At 38.6% G+C, this 17,479-nt stretch overlaps 1 protein-coding gene and 1 non-coding gene across 3 annotated transcripts; one reads left to right on the plus strand and one right to left on the minus strand.

Annotated features, from left to right (window-relative positions):
• The first annotated feature begins 126 nt into the window (after positions 1–126).
• On the plus strand, positions 127–15,743 carry LOC120723020 (plexin domain-containing protein 1-like). Of its 2 annotated transcripts, none has more exons than XM_040014265.1 (13): positions 127–603; positions 7,774–7,934; positions 11,165–11,308; positions 11,394–11,463; positions 11,564–11,686; positions 11,772–11,890; positions 12,023–12,122; positions 12,379–12,471; positions 12,563–12,644; positions 12,713–12,773; positions 12,859–12,976; positions 14,078–14,235; positions 14,994–15,743. In XM_040014265.1, the coding sequence occupies exons 1-13, from the start codon at positions 528–530 to the stop codon at positions 15,117–15,119; spliced, it is 1,431 nt and encodes a 476-aa protein (XP_039870199.1). In that variant the 5' UTR covers positions 127–527; the 3' UTR covers positions 15,120–15,743. The 2 variants fall into 2 exon arrangements, with proteins under 2 accessions (XP_039870199.1, XP_039870198.1); XM_040014264.1 differs by having other exon boundaries at positions 130–603; positions 12,376–12,471.
• Positions 15,744–16,625: 882 nt separating this feature from the next.
• Positions 16,626–16,697, minus strand: trnac-gca. The gene has a single exon. It is a non-coding gene; the product is annotated as a tRNA-Cys (tRNA).
• Between the last annotated feature and the right edge of the window lie 782 nt (positions 16,698–17,479).

Below are 17,479 nucleotides of genomic sequence, written 5' to 3' on the forward strand. Positions count from 1 at the left end.
TTTTCTACTGTGTAAGGAAAGAAAAAAAAAAAGTAGAAATACATAAATATTTCCTCATTTTGGGAAGTCTCCTAAAAATCCAGAGCTCTGTTTTGGAGAAAACAGAAAAACACAAGCGAGACAGACAGACATCCAGAGGGGAGGAGGTGAGACAACCGAGTGAAGAGCTAATTCAGAGATAGAAATGTGACTGAAGCAAAGGAAGAGCACAGAGAAAACACATCTCTTCACTTCAGCTGTTTATCATCTCTCCTGCGTTATGGACCGATCATCTGAGACAGTATTCTGAGGGCCAAACAAGGGCAAAAAAAGGAGGAGGGAGAAAAGCAGTAAAACTTGGCTGAAGTGAGGAAACAGCAATTGTGTGGGTGAGCAGAGGCGAAGAGACAGAGACGAAAGGTGGGGGAGTGGTGGAGTGAGGCGCCCCATTCCTTTACACAAAGTGAGAGGGGAAACTGGGGAAAAGAAGAAGAAGAAGACAAGGAGTGATCAAGAGAAGGGGAAGGAGGGAGAAGAGTCAGCCGGACATGGGGCTTTATGCTGTTCTCCTCATCTGTCTCTCCCAGGCTGAGCTAGGCAGAGTCTGGGCTCAAGAGCATGAAGGTAAGCCCCCTTTCTTTAACGTCAAAACCCAATACAGATCTACAAACAACACCACCATTACGACTACCTTTCTGCACAACAGACTGTCAAGTGCCACACAAAACAGCTTCTAAAAATCTCAGTTAAAGTTAATATCACACACACACACACCTGAATTTGTTGTCACTAACTATGGAAGGCTTAAAATGCTTTTTTGGCACTTTTTATGGCATGTCTATGGATACGTGCATGCATGAAGTTAACTGGTCTCATGGTAGTTCTCACTGTCAGTCACAGGAAGCACATAAAAGATGGTGTGCGAGTCTGGATTTTTATTTTCTCTCTCTTTTCATGATGCTATTCCAAAACTTCTGTATTTCCAGTTTGGAGGGGGGGAAATAAATGTCTGGGGTTCATTTGCTTTAATAATACTGATCCTGTGAATGAGAATTTTGGATTTTAACAAATAAATATTTGAGGGTTTAAGATTCATTTCCAAAGTAAAAGATGAAAGTCAGTCAGTGAGAACAGCATCTGAGCTAGGATTTCTTAAATTTGGAAAGTTTCATCTCAGACTGTGTCTCATCACCTGCTCTGTGCATTTCCTGTATATGGATCCTCTGCCATCCTATCTGTAGGTGTGTGTTGGTGCGTGTGTGCATGTATGTATTTTTGTTCTCCTTGGAGATATATTATTTTTAGCCAGCCCCCGTTCTTCCGCTGTTCCTCCTCCTCCTCCGACAATCAGCAGTGCTCTAGTTTCTCTGGCCTCTCCTGTGGTCCCAGTTCCTCTGATCAGGGGCCTAGCTCTGCAGAGGACAACCAGACATACAGAGAGACAGATCTCCTCAAATATACGGTCACACGAAGTCCAGCATAATGTCCAGGCTCATCTTTCCTATTAACACTCCAAAACCAGTGATCCAGATCAATTTATTAGAGTCTCCCTCGTAAAGATGGATTCATATTTGGGCCCTGTAAACTCAGACGTTTTTAGATTAGTGTTCTGTTTCAACAGAAAGTAGAACAGCTCTATACTAAAAAGGAAGTGCTGGAAGCTTGGTAATTAAATGACTACACGCTCAATGACTTATCCAAAGGAACACCTGACTGCAGATGATGCCAAATCTCTTTTACAGAGCAGATAATAATACAGCAGAGTTAGGTAAAAAGACTACATGGCTGTCCCAACTTTCTCAAAGGTCAGGACCATCAAGACTGTTTACACATCTGCAAATTTCAGTGTAAATTTCACAGAAGTTAAACACCACATAAAAGATATGTGTGGATTTTATGAATGCTGATATATCCATGTACGTGTTGCTTTTATAAGCAGGATATCATCATATTATATCAAATCTGTCTGAAAAATACCAGGAAAATACCTGTGCTAATGAGTTTGTGCAAAAGCAGGCAACACTGTAACTATGAGTCTATAAAGATGCTAGTTGCTAACGTGCAGTAACAGTGCTAACAGTATTTAGCAGTCAGTATCCTTAGCATGTTAGCATGCTAACTTTTGCCATTTAATCTTAAATACAAACAACATGTGGCCCAGGTATCTGGGCTAAAAGCACTAGATGAGAAGCCCAAGTTTATTCACTAATCATCTTCATGTTAGCTGAACCAAATTTCCACAACAACCAATCCAACTAGAACCTAATGGAAGAAGCACAGTATAGGTTTCTGTCACAACCACCTACGTTCAAGGTGGAGAGGAAAAGGTCTGACTTTATGGTCTTGATGGCTTTGATGATGCTGATAAAGGTCAAAAGCTAAAACACGTCAGTCAAACAATAATGCAGTGTCAGAGCTTAAAAGTCTTAAGGCAACAGGGAGTTTTTTGCTTAAAAATGCCTTTGCTGCAAGACCTCTGTTGGTCAACAAATGACAGCAACCTATGTTTCGTATGCACAGTCGTGCACTTCTAAAGTTGTGCGATAACCCCCTTGGCTTGAAATCTAAACTATAATCACAAGGATCTTCAATGACAAAGTAGCTTTAATTTATATGTATGTACAAGTAACCACTATAAGGGACTGGATCTGTGTTACCTCTATAGTTTCCATTTGTAGTCCAAGTTCCTAATGACCAATCATGTTTGAGCAGATTCTGGTTGTGTACAGGCAAACAATCTGCACGAAGAGCCAAACAGACATTAGCCAAAGGGTAGTTTTTTTTAAACCTGACGATTTTTTAGCTTTTTCTTAGCTGAAAAAACTTTTCTGCATAACAAACAGTGAATAGAAGACGGAGGACAAAGTCTTGGCCTGGACGTCGCCTGAACACTCCGGAAACCTCCAAAAATTGGCAATGGACTCCAGAAGCGAGGGTTACCAGATGTCCCACTTTATATGGGAATGCACAGCATATTTGTCCCTTGTTCCGCCGTTCCACATACTGAGATGATGTCTCGCATTTTGATTGGAACTAGTTTACAAAAGTGAACACATGTGGGTCTCACAAGAAACACATGGTTCAAAAAGAGATTCGCTGACCTACTGCAACCCAAAGATCAGTAGGCGGGAGAAGAGCAGCTGAAATAATATTTAAAGTTTTTAACAGTATTTACAACAGAAAAAGGGAATGCACAGATATATAAAGACTATAAATATACATTGTGGCTTTCATTTATATTAATAATAAGTTGTGGAAAATTGCTTTCAAATACAAAACAGCATTTTCCAATAGATGGTCATTGCTAAATCATTAATTTAAACTTTTGTGTATTTATTAAGTTAGACGTTAAAACGTGAGACTACCTCTTAGCCCCATGTGGTTAACATTTGCCTCATGTAGATGGATTTGCACTATTAAGAGTTTTTTAAACAATGTGGCATCTATACAAGACTATTTTGATTTTAATCTGATCGGCTGCACTTATCATTTCAAGGGGCAGAACATTATTTTCCTCTGAAGTCATTTCTTGGTTGCTACTGCACATTTCTTACTAAGGTAATCTCAGATTTATGACTATAAATATTAAAGCACTAAATAAACAGTTAACTACAACTGGCCAAGCACATCTGCAAACTCAAATCATATGTCATCTGGACTGAAAATGAAAGATCTGTTCAAAAACATAAACAACTGACCCTTGTCAATTTGTGCACATTAATCTAAACACCACATTTTTCTATTTATTTTCAGGTCTTTATCATTCCAGCTGCTAGTGTTTGCGATTGTGTGTTATGGTTACTGCTGTTCTGAGGATAAGGTGCCAAATAGGTCCTCCCACGCTACTAGCTCCAGGCTGGTTTTAACACAGATCACCCTTTAAAATCCAAAATAATAAAACCACTGCACTGAACTATACTGAGTCGACAAGCGATGACCTCGTCTTGTGATTATTGTTCCCTAATCCCTGTCCTGACAAAGCACGTAATACTGTGTCTCATTTCCACCACTAGAAAAGAGTGATAGGGTCAAGACTTTGATTGTATCTTGAGATTTAATCTGCTCTCGTGTGCTGTGTTTGGACAGTGCACAATAGTTCACTCTCTTCAGTGTGTCTGTCTCTGGAGCAAAGATGTTGGCCTTTTGTTCTCTGTTGATGGGCCTGCAGATAATTCTCTTTCCCCTTCATTGACCAAGTACATGCCCTCGATGTATTCCCGCCTTTACTCAAACTTCAAAGTGTTGCACATTTACCCAGGAAAATATTGTTTTCAGAAGAAATGTATTTTTCGCCCATGGACTTGATCCATCTGAGCAGACTGAAAGGCCATTTAGCTTTTGTCTCAGTTTAGGAACGTGGCTCTGGTTTTTGTAGAGCCTTCAAAAAATACTTTCATACAGAAGAAAATATACCCTGTTGTGTTTCTTAGATATCTGTCTTTGACAACAGATAATGAGGTAAAGTATAAGGATAAATAAAAGGTTTGTGTGTTTATATTGTTATTATATTACAGCTTTGCATTTTCATACTTATAAAGGAAAAAAATAGAGCAAAAAATGAGGGAAATGGAAATAGGAGTGTGTAACATGGTACTGGCATGAATGAATACAATCCATGTATCAACAGAGCAATGTATATGGTTCATCAGGCTGTGTCCTAGTTTGACAACACCCACTAGATTTGTGGGGGTTGCTGCAATGCAGACACATGTGAAGGTACAGTGGACACCGCTGCCATGCAGGTGCCATCTCCTCAAAATAGCGAGCATTTGTTAAGGGATTTAATGTTTCTTAATCAAGTCAACAGACTTGGCACAGAAATAAGGATTTTCTGCTTTTGGATGTGTGAGGTTGGCTAAAAAAAAGCAGAAAATCTGACATCCTGCAGATGCATAGATGTAAATTCAAAGGACTGTCAGAACGTGTTTCATGCCTTTGAGTTTATTTAGCAGCAACATCAGAGGGCATATTTGCAGTGAAGCCACTGACTATTCACCCGTACATCTGTCACACATCACATCTGTCGCGTCAACAATTAGACCATTTGGCCTTGTTCCAGATTCATCAGCATAGGTTTTTTTTGTTTTTTTTTTGCACCAGTTTGCACATTCCCAGTGCAGGGTCCACACGCACATGTGTCTGCCAGACATGATGCTACTGAGGCCTGTCTTAAGTCCAGGTCCTTATGCAAAGCCCAGCACACTTTTGATGTTGAAGTTCATCCAGCCCCACATGCAGACAGTTAGATAAGGTTAACGATGTTTCAGGAAAGAAAATGTGAACACTTGGAAGATCTGTAAAGCAAATCTCAAAGTGACCTATTGTAAGGGTGGCAGGAAAAATCTAAGTATAGTCATGGTCTATTAGACTGTAGCCTAAACTGCGCTAACTTGTGTGCAGCCCCTGAACTCCCCTTTTCAGTTTTCCTGCTCCTCAAAGCTCCTCCTCATTGTTTAACTCTACTGTTTGAAGCCTCCTCCGCTGTTTAGTGATGATGATGATAAGTGCCAATCTGACCCAGTTAGAAGCTTTTTGTTCTGCAGCAGTGAAATTAGCTTCCACCGCACCATAATCAAACAAGATTCCTCATTAGCACAATCTCCCCCGAGTGTGTAATAACCTCTCTTTTTCACTTGTCCTATTTTGTTCCTTAAGACTTTTTAATTTAATATCATTCTTACTTTAGAAAAATTAACATTTTATATATATTTATTTTATGCACTCTCTGTTTGTGTGGTATCAGGTATAACTTTGTGGAGTGCATGTTTTTTGAATCAGCGAAACAATCAAAATACAGGCAGTTAATGTTGGGCTTTAAAACCAGACAGGAACCTTTTGATGTTTAGCCACAAATTTCTAATTTTATTTTTTTTATAAAACTAAGTTTAACTATATTAGGTGCACAAAAACTATAAGGTCGCAGCCAACGTGACACGTTGGCTTGTGAAGTCCCATTATGAAGCCTCAACCCGAGTTGACATTTCTTTGTTTTGAAAGTGTTTTGAAGTTGTACGCCAAGGCGCTAGATAATCCTTCTTTCTGACAAATTTTATTTTATTTTATTTTATTTTATTTTATTTTATTTTATTTTATTCAGTATGACACAAAATGAGCGACTGAGCCCATAAACTCATCAGCAAAGTGTTTACAGAGGCCTGGGACGAGGGCCACTTTCTCTTCTTTTTGCAACCACATGTATTTCCCCCTGGTAATCGTTAAAAAGAATGCAGTTTTAAGATACATTAAGACCCAGGAACTACATCCATCTTTTTCAGTCTTTATGATTAGGTGTGAGTTAGTCATAAATATTCATTGTAGTTTTTGTATTAATATATAGTCTATATGTCTATATAAAAGATGGAAAGCAATGTCAACGCAGAAGTGCCTTAAAGCAGCTCCCCTCTCCCCCAGCAGAGATTGACTCCACTGGTCACAACACGAAGTCTGATTGTATAGATGACTGTGAAAAAATTACTAGTAAAACTACTAATAGTTAATTTACCGCCTGTGTTAAGAAACTGGAAGGTTACAAAGCTATGCCTATGCAGCAGCGATTTGCTTTCCTGCCAATCTCAATTTCAAGCACGTTAGCAAGTCCAGCCTTTGATCTTAGGTCATTTTAGGATCACAGTCAAAGTTTTCAGTTCATACCGGAGCTGCAGGATGGGGTCATGGTTGGGGGTTTGTGCAGTTCTTCAACAACAAACGGTGAAAAACATTTTTTACAGGCCTATTTTTTTGTACACAGGCCTTTCATGTTAGATGAGACAAGGGAGGAATACAAACTACTGCTAAACTTATAATCTGGCATTAACATTTTAATCAGAACAAACTGTCAATCCAATAAAACAGCTCCAGACTGAAGGGAGGGGGGGTTATCCACATAATTTTGGCCATAACTTCGAGACGGGGTTCATCTTTCTCACACTGAAGGGAATGTTCATAACATGCTGTTAATTAATAGCTCAGTTCAGTGAACTAACAGCTCAGAACCAGACAGCAAAGGGAATTTAATCCCTCTGTTTCAGAGGGAATAATGAGCTCTTAACCCTGTTGAACTATCAGTGAGTTCTGCTGATTTTGCAACTGCCAACTAAAAATGTGGACAGTGAGTCATAGATCGGTTGAAAAAAACATAAACAGCCACCTATGATCTGTTAAGCAGATGTCACGAAAGCCCACACAAATGTAGGTGGTCAGTAGAGATGTGAGTGCTCTAAAAAGATGCACACACAGACAAACCCCCACAATCCTTTTGTACATACACAGGGATTATTTGAACAAAGAACAATGTTGGCACCACATGATTAAAAAGGAATCATGCCCCTATTTCTGCATGACAGATGTATAGAAAATCTACGGTGTTGTTTGTGCTGATCTTATTTCTGTCTCTGTGTGAGTTATTGCTCCGTGACCTCTAAACATGGATTTAATTTTCTTTAGATATGTATGCCTGTTAATGATCCAGATTATGGTAACCAATAAAGAACAGATGTGACCACAGAGTTTAAAGTCAAAGTCATTATAATGTCTATAAAAACTACATTTTACAAGACAGTTTTCACACATTTTGAGAGATAATTACATTATCTTGTTTTTTCCTCAAAGTAATTGTGATTTAGTAAGCAAGTCTGTGGCTTTTTGTTTGTTGAACTCTTATGTCTCAAATTGATGGTTAACAACAGGTGAGAGATTATGTGGTGAGAGTATTTATTCATGGATTAAATCCTCAAGAAGTACATCATCGTGAATGAATCTGCATGTATGTGTGTGCTGCTGCTTGTGTTGTTCTAGATGCATGGAGTGGAACTGCTTTGGAAGATCCGTCCAGTTTTCACAGAACCAGGAGAGACCAGCAGACCCCACACAAACACAGGGAAGCCCGCAGCTCACAGGCTGAAGGAGGAGGGGGAGTTGATATCAGTCCCCTGCCTGACAACATGACTCGCATAGTGGTGAGATGCAATGACTGATTCATGGCTAAGACCTTAGATTACAATAGTGGCAGTAGGAAAATCAACTATTTTAATATGGCCTAAATTATGTTCATAGAAATGACGCTCCCATTGCTCTTTTACTAACAACACATACAGTAAATATCAAGTTTAATGTAAGCTCTAAAATAATGACATCATGCCTATGCTTGAAGCTAAAGCTACACAGCGTATAGCTGTTCCTTAAGCTTTCAATCTCTCTAATGGCCAGCAGGGGGCATCTGCTCTGGTTGTGGTCCAGCTGTATAGATGGCCATGAGAAAGTGAGCCTTATATCAGTCGATTTCATACCAAAGTAAACACTTTCCTAATGTCTTTACTGTCTTAATTGTTTATCTTATTCTTATTGTATTCCAGTGTTCTCTAACTTTGCACTGTCCACTTTCTGCTGTAACAAAACAAATTTCCCCCGTCTGGGGCTAATAAAGGTTATCTTATCTTATCTTTTCTTAAATGGCCAACTCTTTTTCAATTGAGAATAATGTTCATTTAGAAAATTATGGTCCTATTTAGAATAAAACAGATGTTTTTGTGTTGGCAAACCTTTTGTAAGACTGCGATGGCCAAAACCGCCAACAGTTTCTTATAGAGCCACTTTCAGCAGTCATAACTCTAAGTTGGTATGAGGTTTTCTGTTGAGCAGATATGCTGTGTTTGGTTTTTTGCAAACATGGCACTGTGCATAATAACCAAACATCTTCAATTTGGTTTTATGTTTCCAAGGGGCACTTAGGATTGCAACTGTGCAAACCTTAGTATGCTGTTATGTTCTTTCTAGAGAGAAGAGCAGTCCAAACAACCCATATTATTCAACCATTTTCTAACTGTACTGTCTTGAACTTTAAAAGTTCTACAGAGGAAGTGTCTACAGAGTCAGTTTTGTTGCTAAGTTTGTATGTTGAGACTGCGTCACTGCATATGACTTCAGAATGTGCTGTTTGTATTGTATTATCTAACTCTACTAAAATTATGCTAAAATTAGCCTAAACTGCATAATACTTCCTTATGGAGGGCTCATTGTTGTAGAAAACTGTACAGCCACAGAGCTACAACCAGTAAGAGCATGAGAAAAACTGCCCCAAAAACTGTGACCAGTGAGAATGAGGTCAACACAGCTGTGCAAGTCATTGTCAGCTGAATTACAGAAATGAGAATTCTTATATTTATTGGTTCTGCAAGAAAAAGGGCATTAATAGCTGCCAACTTAAAATTACATTAGCCTGAGGAATAAATATCCCCTACTTATTTTAGGAAAACTAAACCATCCATTACACCAAAGCCAAAGAATCTTTAGTGTCAATCAATATAGTGATGTTTACATGGTTATTATGATCTTTAAACCAAGAAACGAGTTACTTTCACGAATGCTGCAGAATTAACCTAACCATAGGGTGGGGTATCACAGGTTGGTATGCTGACCCCTAACAACATTTTAACCTTTAATATAGCTCATTGTTATCTGTGTATGACAATATGAAGAGATAAATGTGAGGCAAACTCTAACTGTAAATGGCTTTGGTAATGATATTGTGCTGACAAGTCAAGTAGCTACTGCCAAGCCAGAAAAAATAAAGTTTAGTCAAAGGTAAAGCCTGTAGCACATCACTGTCCTGTGCCATTTTCCAGTCATTATTTTAGAAGTGTGTGTCTGCGTGTGTGTGTTTTTAGTGCATGGGATGAGGTTTTATGAGTGTCTTACCTCCTAGACTCATCTTTCACTTCAATCAGCCTCAGTAAAAATTAGCCCAAATAAATTGTGTTCTACGTTTTTTTCTTCCTCTCCCTACAATTCAAATTGAAAACAGACCACATACTTGTGTTGCCAGCTTACAGTGTTTGTTTAAGCATGGCTGCGCACGAGTATGTGCATGTGTGTGTGACTCACTTGGATTGGATCACAAGTAACCCTGTTATAATGCTGCTGCTGCTGCTTTTTTAGGGGGAGGCCTGATCCCAATTTCCAAAACCCTCCATCTCCTGTCCAATCAGAGTCACTTCAATAAGTCAGTCAGCTGTGAGGGAAAATAAATGATTATTCTCCTCACCTAGAATCCCCCTAGAAAATACAGGCTGGTGTCAGGCAGTGGAGATGGAAGAAAAAAGTGGGTCACTTGCTGTAAGTGGAGCAGCCGGAGCTGCATTTAACTGCTCCACTTTCTGAGCCCATACTAAACCCCAGAACCATTGCTCTCTGTCACCTTCAACTATGCTATACATTAATAATGCCATCAAGACTGGAGATCTGTATGAAGACACAAGTGCTTGTTGTCAAAGCCAATGTGTAAACAGCTCCATCAAGTGGCACTATGTGGGAAGGACTGAAGGGAAAAATCCCTGCATGACTCACTGAGTTTTATCCCAGTTTTTTTTTTTTTCAAAATAAGACATTTTTGCTTTTTTCACATTATTTTTGAGCTGATCGACTAAATTGTGTTTTTTTTTTCACTTCACACTTACACTAACCTAAATATTTTTCACAAAAAAGAGGAAAAAAGGTAAGACTGTACTTTCATCTAATACCAGTAATAATACCTGTAATACCTGTACTACAATATGGTGCAGTGAATAATTATAAGCTTTATTTAACTAAGTAAGCCATTAAGAGCAGAGGAAATAGAGTAGCTTAAAACATATACCGGTATATCAAAATGTAAACACTGGAAAATCTCAACAAACCAACTCACAAAATGCTGCCTCCTGTTGGTGAAAGTCAAGTTCTGAAGAAGGTAATTTAAAAAAAAAGTACCTTGTACAAACACAAATGTAAGAAATCTGTTTAGAACGATGATAAATGTTTTGATTAGCTATTAGAAACTGGTACAATAGGATGCAAAAATCCCCCAAATGTTCATAAAGATGAGTTCTCTTTGATAAGATTTCTTCTCAGAGATATGTAAAAGGGTAAGATGTTCTATTTTTTTTTCATTTGTTATTATTATATGGAAATGCACGCAGCAATCCTTTAGACTACTAGTTTAAAATGTACATAAAACAAGATTGAAAACTATGCATCTTTATTTTGGAGTGGCTAGAGCTACCCAAAATGTATACATTTTGAATTATCCAGTCCTGTAGTAACTCATTGATTTCAATATAAATCAGTCTATTTCATACAGAGACCTACTCTAAACTACCTCACCATGATTAATGTATTCAGGAAACTTGTCTAATGAGTGACCTCTTTCTCTCAGGAGGACTCCCAGAAGTACTACAGATGGCAGAGTTTTGGTCCAACAGACACACAGACTGCAAGCTTGTGGGTGGATATGGACAACCTGCACAAAAACCAAGTCAGAATTCACGGCATACTGTCCAACGCGCATCGACAGGCAGCGGTGAGATGAGCGTTCGCACATTCAAGCACTAATGTCTGATTTACAGACAGATTTAACCACATCTGACATGTCTTCTTATTCACAGAGAGTGGCACTCTCCTTTGATTTCCCCTTCTATGGGCACTACTTGAGACAAATTATTATAGCAACTGGAGGTAGGTCACATGCTTCAGTTTAAAGATGTGCTGTTCGACCATGAGGTAGAGGTGTTTTTAAAATCTTTAACAGTTCATTTCTCTTAATGTTTCTCTTCAGGTTTCATCTACATGGGTGAAATAACTCACAGAATGCTAACCGCCACCCAGTATGTCGCTCCCCTCATGGCCAATTTTGACCCTAGCTTTACTAAAAATTCAACAGTGAGGTACTCGGATAATGGTAGGTAAAGGTTCCTCTATGAAGTCTCTAGAGTTTGGGAGCTCCTGGGTATCTCTGACTGGCCTTTGTATACTGCTTTGCCCAGGAAATTTATTTGTCGTGCAGTGGGACAAAGTGCGGTTAAAGGACCGAGAGGCAGCGGGGCCTTTTACTTTCCAGGCAGCGCTCCACAAAAATGGAACAATTGTTTTCAACTACAAAGATGTAAGTTATGTATTTTTAATCAGATGTAACAAAAAATATAATTCCACCACTTCAATATTTTGTAAAAAACACAGCTCAGCTTGAATGTCAGGTTTACCAGTGTCAAAACAAACTCTTCTGTTCTTTTTTGAGATCCCATTGCCAGTGGAGGAAATAAATTCTACTGAGCATCCGCTGAAAGTTGGACTATCTGACGCTTTCATGGGACACCTCCCTACATCACTGCTGTCAGGTCAGTTCCTTTAAAATAAAAAAGAGATGCTTCCTCTACTGTTAATTTAAAGTAATTATTCATATTTTAGTAAATTATTAAGCCAGTTAAGGCAGAGGAGTAAAAGCAGAAACTAAATACGTTCCATTACAAGTAGTTCAATTTGAACAGGAGTTAGTCCCCTCTCAGAAACATGGAGAACAGACTTCATTTTAAGTTTTCACATGAGACTTAATACAGAAGAAAGGCTGACATTCAATTTTTGTCTTGATAGAAGCAAAGCGGCGTACTATCTATGAGTATCATCGTGTTGCCATTGACACCACAAAGATTGTGAGCGGATCAGCTTTTGAGTTCACACCTCTGCCCAGTAAGTTCTGTTTCAAACTAGTTTTTGTTCGACAGCCTAGCCTCATTACTCACCCCGTAACTGCGTAACGATGCGATTCCCGTTCCTCCAGCTTGTCTTCAACACACATCCTGTGATCTCTGCCTAACATCCAACTTGACAAGCAGCTGTGGCTGGTGCAACACACTTCAACGGTAAGACAAAGTTCGATTCGTGATGTTATGAGATTCTCGCCTTTTCTCACTTTGCTTTTCATTTCTAGATGTTCTGATGGTATAGACCGACATAGACAAGAGTGGCTGGATTACAACTGCCCTGAAGAGGTGAGACTCATTACCACATTACACAAGAGAGAGATGAGCAGCTTTGTTACTGATTCCTGAGTCATTCTTTTCGGCATTCACTCAGGCTAAAGGCATGTGTGAGGACTACAACACAGTTCTACCTGAAGCAACTATGAGCTCCTTTAATCACTCCTCTCCAGGTCCAACCGTTTCAGTGCTTGAAGAACAGCCTGTTACTAGGGGTGAGTTGGAAAATACAGTGCTGGTATGTCAGCAAAAACTCAGTCCCACAACTGGTGAAGGATTAATGAAGGAATATTTAATTGTTTATTTTTTGGGGGGGATCATGCAAAATGTGACCCTTTGTGAATAGATTAAGGAGAAGCAGAATTACTAGTAGCTCTCTGACTTCTGAGCATTACAGAATTAAAGCTGAATTTCCATAGAGAGCATAAGCATTCAGGTACCAGCTGCACGACTCAATATAAACAGGAGATAGCCCCTAAATCTGTGTCAGATTTAAACTTGTACATCTTTGCAAACATTTTCAGAATGTAAAAAATAACAATAACAGAAAGCTTATCATAAAGCTAGTCTCACTATAAAATCATGACTAATAATTGCTGAACTTATCTATGTATTTATATATGAGATTTTGTGTAGATCTTTTCAAAGACATGTTTATGTAAAATCAAATCTACCTAAGCAAATAGGAGTGCCTTTTGTTGCATTGGCTTGGACACTTTTTATGAATAACTAAATTTTCATTTTTGACAGTAATAATCAGAAGAAACCATTAGAAGTGTGTGAGCAGAAGCTGTGATTTCCAAAGCTTGTAATCTAACCAGGGGTAGGCCCCAGGGATCAATCCTAGGACCACAATTTATTCATTCAATATGTTCAAAACTTTTAAGTTCATCTATATGTTTCTACTTATTTATTTGTATAAATTCTGCTAATTAAGAACCCACTGATTTTAAATCTCATGTGTTCTATTATCGTAGTTAAATAAAGATTATGTAAGTGTCAAACTCATCTTTAATAAAGTCCAACAGTAAAGTAGTTAAATATTTGTTTTTCCACGTGGACTTTGGGAAGAGACTGATGATTGTTTTTTAATGTTTTTCTGTTGATTTTCTGTGTATACAGAGATTTACTGTAAATACAAACAAGTGAACATGAATTTCTTTTCTTTTTTTTTAAATTTGAAAACGAAAATCGTCCCCACTTAGTTTTAGGAAGTTGGCCACAGAGTTTTCCAAAGTAAAGTCCATAGTTAGCTACCTAGACATTTCTATATTTAGAAATGCTTTAACCGGAGCAACAATCTTCCTTCCTTTCAGATATACAGACGAGCCCTCCAAACAACGGGATGACAGAGAACACGGCCATCATCGCAGGCGTTGTGGCTGCTCTAGTTCTGCTTGTAGCTCTCACCTTACTGGCTGTTTACTACATCAACACACATCCCACAGTGGCTCCACCATTCTACCTCATGCAGGTCAGAAAAACAACATCCAGCTCTCATTCCCTCTGCAGTAGGGATGGTCACAGACTTTAATTTTCTTTTAAAATATAGAGGACCTTTTCTTGTCTTAAAATATATGTTTTCCCTTAATTTCACTTTGACCTGGTGGGCTGTAATATACTGCTATGGTCAGATGGTGGTGGTAATGCACATTGAAGTTGTTTTAAGCCACTGTTGAAATACATCGTTGATGCTGGTATTAAAAGGAATGTAGATTTAAGGCACTTCTGCATTGGCTTCCCTTTTAAACCTGGAAGTTATGTCCATCTTTTATAATGTCTACATAACTACCAGACTTCAGACAGGTGAAACGTGTAAGCATGCATACTCTGTCACTGGGTGACCAGTTTATTTCACAGGTCAATGAAATGACAGATTTCAATGACAGATTCACCTGATGAATGAGAAGTGGGTGATGTTCATGTGTCTGCAAAAAGACTTGCAGAAGTCTGTGACAAAACAGCCCTGAACACTGGAAACACTCTCCTGATGATCTTTAAGCTCCAATGGGCCAATGAGTTTGTGGCTTCACAGTAAAACCCACTCTTGACTTGAAAACACTCACCTTTAAAATTCATAAAAGCACTTGCAGTAAAGTTTAGGGGATTTATGGATGTGCAATAGGCATCGCAGTGGCTACATTCATCTTTTATGCCGTCTATGGTTGAAGCCTGCATCTTCCCATTTGCCTGCTAAGTGGTCTTTACCTACTACTGTTTCTCTGTCTGCAGCGACGCACCAATAACTACTGGCCCTCCATGAAGTTCCGCAATCAGGGCTGTCACTCCAGTTATGCTGAAGTCGAGCTCGGGGGCCATGAAAAGGAAGGTTTCATTGAAGCTGAGCACTGCTGCTAAGGGTCTAGGACTTGCAGGACTCAATCAGTGGAAGAGAGGACACCATCTTGAGGAAAACTGCGGTACTACAGGAGGATGAATATGGACATTCAGGCTGACCATCAACACAAGATGTCCTTACTCCAACCTTTGAGGCTGGACAGTGTTTACTGTAACTGCTCTTGTAGCTCTTGCCAGCTTTCTCTGTGTCTTTTGCTGTTTGCCATCACACAGGGGATTAGCCATATTATCTAAGGGTTGGAGGGTTTGAGAGGAAGACGGCAGTACAGAAATGATGAGATGCAAATGTCCAAAAGCCAATGATGCAAGGGCCTGTCAGGGAATGAATTAAACTAGCCTTCATACTGCAAATCAATGTACCACTCAACTTTACTCTGTGTTTTTTGTTTTTATCCATTTTATGGAGTCACTTTTGTTTCATGAAACTTCTACGCGAGCAACGATGAGTTCATAAAATGTTATATCTATGTGGACTTCACTACGACAGATATTTAGCTTTGTAGCTGATAGTGATTATAAGGACGTATGTTGTTTGGATGAATTTTAGAGACGTGAAGTTATGAGGGTTTTCTTTGAACCTTTCTGTTTAAATGTCTTCTAATAAAAGCTGGTGACGAGTCTGGATTTTGATCTCAAGGTCATAGTCTGGTGAGTGACTAACACATCTATTTAGATGGTTTTCAATTTTTATAACTAAATGAATGAGCCTTAAAATATAAGGAAACAGCATTAAAGATACTATTAGGGAAATACCTTATGTGGGCATTAATACTTCATGCATCTAATTTTTAAAAATAAATTTACATTATAGCTTAAGCACTGCTGTGATAACAACTGAAAATGACTGCATGTATGGAATTCATTTTTTATGCAAGTTTATTTTACAGCAAATGCATCTGTCTCGCCCTGAGACAGCTGGGATGGATGGAAATTTATCTCCTTCCTTGCTGAAGTCCCATGATAGGTTAAAAATTGCAAAAATGTAAGGTATTTGGGGCTGTGCACAGCATTGCCACAGGATGGCGCCATAACACAACACGAAATTCCACATGACAAGCGCAGCCAAGGTGATCATTTGTTATATTGAGCTTAAAGATCAAGGTGTGTACCGAGCAGAGACAGATATTCCGATAGTTTTGCTAACATACAGGCATATTAACCGCTTGCAACGTCTATAAATACTTGTAAACTTTGCAGATTAATAAGAAAATCGATTTTCCACACAACTAATGGTGACAAAATCAAAAAGTAAAGTAAAAGTACACATTGGGACATGTAATTAATTTAGTGGTAAAACCCTCTGAAGAATTTATTTTAAATAAGGTGGAATATAGTATTTTAAGACGCGGTGGGAAATAAAAGCGACAAAAAGACATACGGCTACTCGTAGAGATTATGTTCGTTAAGTAAGGAATAAACTTCATATATCGCTAGGCAATCGGTGAAGTTTTCTAATACATTTATTTATACAAACGCAACGACAAAAAGTCACCAAGGAAAGAAAAGAGGGGGCACCCGGATTTGAACCGGGGACCTCTTGATCTGCAGTCAAATGCTCTACCACTGAGCTATACCCCCGATGCACGAAAGAGGCCAGTTTTGGCTATATGAATATACCACATGTTCAGTACTGACACGCTGAATGTACTATATAGTTGTTTCTTGCATTTACTCATAAATCCCAACATATATTATAATACACAGGTTTGTTTAGTCCGAAGCTTTCCGCTAACTTAACAATGTAAACAAAATGGCAGACCTGGTTGTAATCGAGCTTGTTTCCAGCAGAGGGCGTCAAATAAACAAAGTCGAACCGCAGTACAGGATATTATCATGTCCCCACGTAGCAGTTGGAGATATCTATTTATCATTCACGTCATCAATAGCATGGATAATTCTTTGTTTTCTTTACTGGTTAAATTTTTGTGTTAGTGCTGTGTATGGGGTTTTTTTTAAATAAAAAGTTGTAACCCTGTTGTTGTATAAATGTAGATATTTAGAGCTTACCGCGATAAACTTATGTTTAGAGTCGACCTTATTTATTTAAAAGCGTTATTACAGTACATTTGGATTAGTCTATGTTGTTACTCCTTTTAAGGTTATCAACCTCACTTCTCCTCAACGCTGCTGATGCTGCCTTCATGGCATGCGAAAACCCTGTAATTTACAAAACATATTTGGACAAGCTAAAGAGGCCGCTGAATGATGCGCAATGGTTTCGTTTGTTTTTGTTGTTAATTCATTTTAAGTTACTAAAAATATCATATAGAATCACATTTGACGACCATCTCGTATTAATTACTTAAACACCAGAAGCAAAATTGCTATGTCCGACGACCCATAAAGGCAACATGAGGTCT

The sequence above is a fragment of the Simochromis diagramma genome, unplaced genomic scaffold (assembly GCF_900408965.1).
Source record: "Simochromis diagramma unplaced genomic scaffold, fSimDia1.1 OVJJ01000669.1, whole genome shotgun sequence".
In the NCBI taxonomy this organism is placed as follows: domain Eukaryota; kingdom Metazoa; phylum Chordata; class Actinopteri; order Cichliformes; family Cichlidae; genus Simochromis; species Simochromis diagramma.